Here is a 10,441-nt window from a genome sequence, read left to right as displayed (position 1 = left end):
GGCACTCGGCGATAATGTATGTACCCGAAACAAGGTGCTTAACGAACCATCGATGTCCCGACGGTCCTTTCGTCGAATGTTCGAGAACGCCTAACAAACGCGTGGATAGTGGAAATATCGAGGGGTGACAAAGAAAAGGAATCGGATTCCGCCGAAAGTCAAGTTGTAAGAGCTTCGGTCTTAAAAAGTAGCTGCTGGAGTTGAGAAGTGAATTGTAATTAGCGTAAACCAAGTGTTAAGAAATAAATTCTCTCTTTTTATCTCTTTATTTTTATCTTTTATTTTTCGTCTTCGATTTCCCTTTTTTATTTTACGTGACACGCGCGTGGGAAAGGTCGCGGACGCCTAACAAACGCGTGGATAGCGAGGATATCGAGGGGTGACAAAGAAAAAAGAAACAGATCCGATCGAAAGTCAAGTTGTAAGAGCTTGAAAGGTCGCGACTGGAATTCGGAAGTGAATTGTAACCAGTGTGAACAAAGCGTTAAGAAATAAATCCTCTTTTTTACTATCACTTTTCATCTTCAATTTCCTTTTTTTTTTTATTATTTTACGTGACATATTCGCCGTATACGCGCGTACGTACACGCGACACACGTCGGAGCGGAGAGCGTTAAAGCGTCGCGACGTACGATTCCGGTCGGCCCGAAACCGGCGCCCTTCGCGCAGTTTCTCACGCTCCACGGCTTTGATTGTCGTAAAGCGTCAACGGGACGTTGATAATTTAATCCGACGCATCGCAACGCGCCGCGACCGCGTATACACTTACGCACGCACCTGTTGTGGCATTCACGGCCGGCGAGAATTATTTTCCGCACCAGATACGAAGCGAGATCGATCGCGGTTTCCTGCTCTGCTTCCCCTCTGTCTCAACGTTGCGACGCATCGAGGAACGAAATCGAGTCGATCTAACGCGAGTGCAAGGACGACGATGATCGTCGATCGATCGATCGAGCGCCACTTCAGCGTACGTTAACGATCGAAATTCCGAATAATCGGGGGTCGATCGTTGAACGAAACGCATTTCACGACGACCGTAGACTCGTGTCTCAACGTTTCAGGGTTGCTGCTGATCGATTTCAAGATGAGTCAGGTGTCACGTAAAATAAAAAAAGGGAATCGAAGATGTAAATGAAAGATAAAAATAAAAAATACAAGAAAGAGAATTTATTTCTTAACACTTGTTTTTCACTGGCTACAATTTACTTTTGAACTGTAGGCGCGACTTGTCAAGACCGAAGCTCTTCCAACTTGACTTTCGGCGGAATCCGATTCTTTTTCTTTGTCATCCCTCGATATCCCCACTATCCACGCGTTTGTTAGGCGTTCTCGAACGTTCGGCGAAAGGACCGTTGGGATACCGATGGTTCATTAAACACCTTGTTTCGGCTACATACATTATCGCCGAGTACCGCCACATCTTTATTTCCATCGTCACCCCGTCGGTTCCGAAGCGCGGCCTGGTCTCTCGTGTGGTTGGCGTCACACAGACCAAGTCCACTCGATGATCCCGAGGTGGATAGGTCGTGATAAATGCCGAAGAAAGGCTCGAGTATAATTAACGGTATATTTATTAACAATACTCAATTAATTATTCATTTTAAATTATTCAATTCATTATCAAATTATTAACAATACAAATGTAGCGGCACATGAGTTACGGTCGGTTGTCGATCGGTTATCAACTGAATTATCAGCGATCTAATTAACGAGTCATCAACGATCCTATTCTACGACTTATACACTGTCTTAGCGAATCGGTTAGAACGAGCGTCTTTGCGAACATTATCCGTATACTAATTTATCATTTTGAATATATTCGACGGTTTCGACAACGAGCAATCTCGTCCATTAAACCTCACCGACCAACCATCCTCTACGCGTAAACCTCTACACAAATACAATGTACACTTTACGTAGAGCTCGCGATCACACTCAGCGGTTCGCACTTCGTGGTTACAACTCCACTCCTAGACGATGCGTTGAGATAGCGCGGTACAAATTAGGATTTTGACTGCTCAAGATGCGTCGAGAAACTCTAAACAACACTTCGTGGTTACAACTCCACTCCTAGACGATGCGTTGAGATAGCGCGGTACAAATTAGGATGTTGACTGCTCAAGATGCGTCGAGAAACTCTAAACAACACTTCGTGGTTACAACTCCACTCCTAGACGATGCGTTAAGATAACGCGGTACAAATTAGGATGTTGACTGCTCAAGATGCGTCGAGAAACTCTAAACAACAACTGTCTTTCCGTTACGATGATGCTGCAGAGGAAAGCTATGACGGGGTGTGTCTAAGGATACGAGATCGTCGGATTCGTCGAGGAAAGCCTTCGTTAGAAAAGTCGGGGAAATGGACGCGCTGTTAATTGGTTAATCGTACGTGAGAAAAACCAGATTTCCCGTGTCTTTCAGGTAACAAATTTAGGGAATACTAAGACAAAAACTATTTGATCCTTTGAAGGACCTTAGCTAGAGATATCTTAAGATTTATAGCGGGTCCTTAGGCTAGTTGATATCTGGCAATCATCTTGTCCGAAGGATAGGGTGTTGATGTAGCGAGCCACGGGACAGAAACCGTTGGAAGGTTTGCTGTGGAGTGCCGCTACAATCCTGTCGACCTTCCGTCGATAGACTCTTTTTTTTTATTTGGAAGTAGTTTACGATCAAATCTCATTGAGAATTATAAGTAAATTATATTGGCGTGGTACTATAACGTGAATAATAAATGATTATCGTATGTTTGGTTCTAGCTGAATCTAATGTTTAAGTCTCAAGAGTAATGTCTTTTTAGCCTGCGGATCTGATCCTGAAAGACACGGGAAATCTGGTTTTTCTTACGTACGATTAACCAATTAACAGCGCGTCCATTTCCCCGACTTTCCTAACGAAGGCTTTCCTCGACGAATCCGACGATCTCGTATCCTTAGACACAACCCGTCATAGCTTTCCTCTGCAGCATCAAGTAATTGTCAAGTAATTGTCAAGTAAACTGTTAATTATACTCTAGTACTTCTTCAGTGCCTATCATGACCTATCCACCTCGTATCTATTGCTGAATTTGGATATTTCTTCTTTAACTGTAGGTATCTTAAGGTCGCGATGTATGGTTTCGTTGGTGACGTACCAAGGTGCGTCTATTAAGGATCTTAGAGCTTTCGATTGAAATCGTCGAGGAATTTCTATGTTGGAATTACTCATTCCCCATAGTTGGATTCCATAGGTCCAAACAGGTTTTAATATGGCTTTATATAGCATTGTTTTACTCTGCACGCTTAAGTTGGACGTCTGCCAATGAGCCAGCAGAATTTTTTAAATTTCGATTTGAGTTCTTTGGATTTGTCTACGATATGTCTTTTCCATGTCATTCCTCTGTCCAAAATCATACCCAGATATTTGACTGAGCTAGAAGGCTGGAACCACCAAGGTATTTTTCTCGGTACACACGCAACGACGATCTTCGAGTTTTCGATTCGCTGATCCGTCTCGTTCGTCGGCTCGTCGTGGTCGAACGGTTTCCGTGAGTCTCAATACGAATTACAGAATCCCGCAGAGGCTTATTATTCGAGCTCCCCTTGGCAAATGCTGAAATTGGCGATCGCGTCGCAACCACTTTCCATCTTTCCATCCAATTCCATTCCATCGCATTTCTCTTTCCTGCAGATACGCGTGCCAGGGCTGCGAGAACCGAACACCGAATGCAACATCGCTCCCGAAATTCCTAAATCGCAACTGGCATTTAAACGCGCTTTTGGTCGTTTCTATCCAATTTCGAACGCTAAACGAGATTGATCGTCCTCGCTTCTCGATTCGTTTTGCCTTCCATTGTCGTTCTTCTTTTCGTTCCAGCAACCTTCGAGTATCCTAAAACGTCCAGAGTAGTTCGATCGTAACGTCGTCGTCGTTATCTTTACGAGTTACGCTTTAACTGCGTTTCGCCTTCTATGAACAGCGACGACAACGTAAGAAATAAAGAACGCGAAGAAGAGTCAAGGAGGAGATTATCAGACTCGCAAGAAGGTGCAGAGAAAGAATAGCAACACACCCGAACTGGCTGGCAGTGGAAACGAACAACACAACAAACATTGCGAGAAGGCTAAAAAGGAAACACCCAATAGATCTCACAAAAGATATAACCTAGCAAACACGAAGATGGCACCCCGCTGGGGGTAGCCACCCACATGCTATATTTTTATTTTTATTTTTTTCTTTCCTTTCCTAATCACTAAGATATAATACTTTACCAAATGTCCCTCTGGACAAATTGTAAAAACCAAAATAAAATAAAAAAAAAAAGGAAGAAGAAGCCCAGATAGCGCTTTTCTTTTTTAACTTTTCTTCCTTTCAGGATCGACGAATCCCAAAAAAGCATCGGGGCATGATCCGATATGTAACAAAGCCATTAAGGAGCTTCCTATAAAAGGGATTGCAGTCGTCACTTTCATTTTTAATGCAATTCTCCTCCTTCGATACTATCCCAAGTCCTGGAAGATATCATTGATTACTCTCATTCCCAAACCTGAAAAACCAACACACGAAACCAGCTCTTATCGCCCAATTAGTCTTCTGCCCACCTTGTGCAAACTATTCGAGAAGATGCTAATGATACGACTCCTTCCACTTGTCGCACGCTCAAAAAGACCACCCGCTCAGTAACCGGATAGACTAAACACCCTGCATGTCCCAGCTATCGAAACAATAACTAAAAAGACGCCTCTGACACACACACCCGACGGTGGCCCCTCCAAAGGGACTAGACCCTCGATAGAAAAACCCTTCTAAACTAGCGCTCGAGTCAGTCTATGTAACATTTCAAACCAGTCTGTCCTAACATTCCGAACCATTCTATTGTAACGCTTGAACCGTCACTCTGTTGGATTTCTATAATAAATTTCATTGTCGCGTACGAAGTTCAATTTTCTTCACCCTATTCGTGAAAGAATTATTTCGTTCGAACCGCGGCGCGAGGAGATCACCGTCGATCCGTTAATTTCGCGATCTCTTGTGTCTCCAACGTGACACTAGCGTGCGGATCTGGACCAGCTCGTATTGAATTCCAAACTTTGTACTTACACTTTAATATTCAAAATATATATATTTTCTACCTTCCAATTTATCCACGCGTTCCTTTGTATTCGCATACATCCATCTAATTAACAAGGAGGAAAAGACAAGCTAGTAGACCGAATTGAGAAGACAACTATCGAGGAGTACACCCTACAGCCAACCCTGAAGTAACATCGAAAGGCGGTTCCGGGGTTGGTTCCTGTACCATAAGAGAAGCGAATAGAGGAGGGATTTTTAGTAGGTATGGCGACTCCATCCACCGAGTCCCACATACTCAGTTACTGGGTTTGCGTAATAGCATTTTCCCCTCCTCGAGAGAAGAAAAAAAGAAAAATAAAAGGGGTCGACGATAGAGGATAAGAGAAGGTACGAACACTTTAGCTCGTATGGTCACTCGAGACGTTGTTTGCATGGCAATTGATTCACGCGTTTAACTTTATCCCCGTGTCTCTCGATCGTGTTCCGAACCCTCGTTCGATAGACAGCTTTCGACTAAAGAGCACTCCGTTTTTTGATAGCGCGATTGACAGCTACTCGACACCTTCTGCTCGATATCGTGTCTTATCTCTTAGCAGCCCTTTTCGCAGCTGATACACCGATCGAACGACGGGTCTTCGTTTAGGCTCTCGGTTTTATTCCGGAGTTGCGCTCGTCGTCGTCCTCGACCGACTGCTCCCGCGGGATCGCACGAGTCTGACCGAGAAGAAATTACGGCGGTCAATGGGAAAACGAATAAACCAGACTCGCTCCCTGGAGAATGACTTTTGTCGTCGTTGTCAGACGCCTAACATCGACTTTTATTACTCTGGCTCAAAGTTTCAGCTAAAAACCGACTCGTTGTTGTCGTTGAAACGTTCCCAACACCATGGGAGAGCATTTGTTTGGTCGCGTTCCGGCTGCGCGGAAAATCGCTAGCCGACCTTTACAACGCAACGCGAGAACGGGTGACAACTAATTTTAGACTGTGCCTTGGAGAACGGATCTTTGTCGCGGCCGTAACGGAGTAGTCGCAAACTACTCGTTGCATGGAACGTCACGTATAATCGAGTAATTAATAGAATTACCGGAAACAGGAAGGTTTGGTAACGTTAATAGCTGCTAACCGAACGTATCGAAGCAATTCCTCCTCTTTGCGCTTGATATAACTTGCCTCGAGCGAAACGTTTCGTCTTGCTGACGATTCGAAAACGAACAGCAAAACGCTGCGTCGCACCACCAACATTTATAAGCTTTTAATCGTCATCTCCTATGAGAAGGATCGTTTCAGCTATATCGGTCGAGTTACGCAATCGAATATTTTTAAATTGCACAATTACGCAAATTATTATGCAAAAAGTTTCATACTTGCATATCGAATTGAAAAACACTGAATCGTTTAAAATCCTTGAAACATCAAATCCTTTCCAATCGTCATTAGCGTAACGAATCAGTTGTAAAAAATAACGAAGGAGTTGAAGAAAATTGGAAATATTAAGAGAATAAAATAGCAGAGAGATATTCCATAATTTTTGAAATACCTGGAAATATCGTCATTTACTGAGAAATTCCAAGAATAAAAGATTTCCTGTTCGAACAAGATAGTAGACAAGCTGGCACCCCGCTGGGGGCAGCCACCCACATGCTATATTTATTTTATTTTATTTTTTTATTTACCGATGAGATATAACACTTTACCAAATGTCCTTCGGGACAAATTGTAAAAACCAAAATAAAATAAAATAAAAAAAAAAAAAGATAGTAGACTAAAACAGCGTCTATGATTAAAAAAGTAGAATCTTGATAGAAAATTGTTTTACCTACCGAGTCTTATAGAAAACACTATACCTTGGATAGTTTATTTATTCTTTCCTACAAATCCATAAAAATTTACAATTTAATCATGATATACATTTCTACCTATTAATAAATTATCTTTTATATTTCAAAAAAATTATTTCCTTTTTGTTAAGGATGAGAGTATGCGAAATAAAAATCCAATCTATAATATATTTATGTGACGGTGCAATTGAATACAACTTAACATAAATGGTATGTTGAGCCAGGGATGAGTGAGAAGATAATGAGCATGGAAAAATTTAATCAAAGTACGTTTCAGAATCGACTAACGACAGTATAAACGTGAGATTAAAGAACGTGACGAGACACGGTTGTATCTAAGGTTCTGAGATATCGAAAAATACCGGAAAAAGATAAAGTTATCGTATCAAAGACGAGATACGGAATAAACGTGACATTTGTGACGTCTGTGTCGGTACGCTGACGTCTTACTGTTTTACCGACATAATTACAAGAAATTTCTATATTTATCGCTGCTCCGTATTCGACGAGTGTGAACGCGAATCCTGTTATCGCCCCGGTATCACCTATACCAGTCGATCGAGGTACATCTATATTACTCGTAATTCGATAAAGAATAAGTGCACCGATAGACTGCAACTTGGTTTAAATGTCTCGCATCTCGGTTCAGCTAAAATATTAAGGATCGCAGTTGACGAGAAAATTCGAATAAAGTTTCGCTCACTTATCTAAATCAGTGGAAAACAATTTTTAATTTCATCAAGCGGAAACGAGCAAAGTCGCGTGAAAATGCGCGCAAGATTACGTCAAATAAAAGTTATACATCTAGACAAGATACATCTTTCGTGTTCTTCTTAATGTTACTTCTTTTCTTACGACCAACAGTTTAAAGGAAGAAACGAAGAAAAAAACTTGGGAATGATCGTATAGATCTATTTTTTATTTGAAAATTGAAATTGTCTTGGTCATTTTATACCAATTAGGGCAAATATTTGGAAAAATATCATCATATTTTTTTAAATTGTGGTTAGTCTATCGATATATGTGTATAATAGATTCCGCACGAAATCACTGTTCCAATCAGTTGCAAAAGTATAGGATTCTATACTTCCTTTGCAAACTGTTCTATTCTATCATTTACTTGCAATTTTATAGGAAAATTTAATTTCAATTCAAACCACTACTATACTGAATCGATAACGTTGAATGCGATACGAAAAAGGCATGGGGTGACTAGGTGACCGCCCGAACCTTGCGACACGAAAAAGCATTGAATGTCGTGTCTACTCTATACGTCGTTGGTAACAACAAAAACTAGTGGCTCTAGCAGTAATGTACTATATTATACGGTACAATATGTATATACATATCATATCATATCTATGTAATCTCTGTATAATATATATATGTATATATTATTGACATACATGTATCATACTGTGCATATTTCTTTCAATTTTCTGATTATGTAATAACTTTGCCTTCAGAAAAATGCGTTTGCGCTTTAAAATTTGATGAAATACCATTAGAAGTTTTCGAAGAGTATTGTCTAAAGCAGGATTTGATTAAAATTTTTTGACATGGAAAAAGATAAAAGTTGCGAAGTTGCTAAGCTCTCGTTGCTTTAAGGCCGCGAGATGGCGATCGCATCGGACGACCATCGATCGATACGTTGTCACTTGCCACCGCGTCATTCGCGTGAAAATGACAACGGAGACTGTTTTACTTTTTTTGACGTGTTACTTTCTTGTGGGAAGCACCGCGGATTACCAATTCCTAAGGGACAATTACGTCGAAGGTAAGGAAACGAATGTCAAACCGATTCGAGCCACATCATATTGCGTATTCGTATTGTCTACGTTTCCCAGTTATACCAGACACGCGTGTCCCGCCTTTCTTAACCTCGAACACTTGTTCTTTTCCCGATCGTCGTCTCCTTTCTCAAGACCTTTCTCGAACGAACCGATCGAGGAGATCGTAATCTTTGATCGAAACATTGCAGAAGATGCACAACAGTACGACGATTTCGACCGATTAGCCTCGTTACGGAAGTACGCGTACGACGATGACCGCGAGAGTCGTCGAAACATCGACGATGAATTGGAGAATTGGACTGGCCGATGGATGCCCGACAGGCCAAACGACTTCACTCCATCTCCCAAAGTACTTGCAAAGGTCGATCAGATGACGCTCTCTGGATCCTCTCAATCCCTTCACGGAGTACCGATGGGACACCCGTCAAGAAACTGCGACGATGCCAAAGTACAATTTGCGTCTTTTGTTCTTTGATCGATTCCTTGACATTGATTCTCCCACTTCCTTTTAGACCAACTTGACCATGGATTGGGACGGTAATCCGATCAATTACACCTGCTACGACAATAAAATCATCCCGAATAGAAACACGGTAGCGCTCAAGTACTGCGAACGCGTTCCAAAGTATTACGTGGCAAGTATTTAGTCGCAACAGCAGTGACAAAGACGCTAGGTAATCGACTCGAATGTTCACAGGCTACGCATAAATGCATGTACGAGGAAATAACATACGACGACGACGTTCCGCTGTTGTAAGTACGCTGTTGTGTTGTATCGTTAACGAAAAACCAATTACGATCGTACACTCGTAATACTAGCTGTGCGCTATCTTCAGCGGACCACACAGGCCACTCTGGCCCATCTACGGCGAATACAAATTTTTACCGAAGCAGAGGTGGCTCCATAATCTCGAGGTAATTACAACGTCCAACGTATTTCACTGATTTATTTCCTCTCTTCCCGTTACCCGTCCCTATACCCGTTTGTAACCATTCTTTCGTTTCTTTCTGCTTTTATCTTTTGCCTCTGGGTTTAGCATGGAGCGATCGTCGCATTGTATCATCCATGCGCCAATCCCATGGAAGTAAGACGTTTGAAGAGTCTGGTCTCGAACTGTCTACGGAGACACGTGATCAGCCCGTACAACCTGCTAGACAAACGCCGTGTAAGCTCTTGTAATTGCTAGAATTACTCTATTTCGAAAAAACTGGATTAAACTCCGGATATCAATGTTTCAGCCATTCGTTTTGGTTACGTGGGGGTGTCGTCTGAGCATGTCTTACGTGGATCCTAAACTGGTGGTTGGATTCATTCGCGGGCACGCTCTTCAGGGGCCGGAGGAGATCGCGAGGGAAGGCGATTTCGCAGAAAATCTGCTACATCCGGCTGAAATCGTGTCCGATCTCGAGGATACAGTTTTATGCCCGAACGTGCGTACAGTTCAACGCAATTAACATCGCGTATCCGTATCATACCTACGTGTACATACCAACACCTGAACCTTTTACTCCTTATTTATTAGCTGCGTTTTCTTTTCCCTTCCCTCCAACAGTTCCCCGTCAACATTCCAAACTCTCCTCTCCTTTTCTCCTTCGTTGTTCGTCGTTTTATCGTGACAACGTATAATAGAAGAATTAATAAAGATAAAATCGAATCGAAAGGCGACGTTGAATTTTTTTTTCCTTTTTTTCCCTTTTTCGCTCGATCAACGGATCCCTTTTTCCTTTATTTTATTCGCTAAGCGGAGTAACGCGCG

The 10,441-nt window shown here is 42.0% G+C and overlaps 1 protein-coding gene across 1 annotated transcript; it reads left to right on the top strand.

The window, feature by feature from the left end:
- Positions 1-8,379: 8,379 nt before the first annotated feature.
- On the top strand, positions 8,380-10,345 carry LOC132907581 (uncharacterized). Its single transcript, XM_060960826.1, has 7 exons — positions 8,380-8,668; positions 8,873-9,132; positions 9,197-9,319; positions 9,382-9,437; positions 9,521-9,599; positions 9,722-9,850; positions 9,924-10,345. Exons 1-7 carry the CDS (start codon positions 8,575-8,577, stop codon positions 10,137-10,139), a joined length of 957 nt encoding a protein of 318 aa, XP_060816809.1. The 5' UTR covers positions 8,380-8,574; the 3' UTR covers positions 10,140-10,345.
- The last annotated feature ends 96 nt before the right edge of the window (positions 10,346-10,441 follow it).

Source organism: Bombus pascuorum, chromosome 5 (genome assembly GCF_905332965.1).
Source record: "Bombus pascuorum chromosome 5, iyBomPasc1.1, whole genome shotgun sequence".
Classification (NCBI taxonomy): Eukaryota; Metazoa; Arthropoda; class Insecta; order Hymenoptera; family Apidae; genus Bombus; species Bombus pascuorum.
Note: the sequence above shows the minus strand (reverse complement) of the source record. Positions and strands in the feature narration are given on the sequence as shown.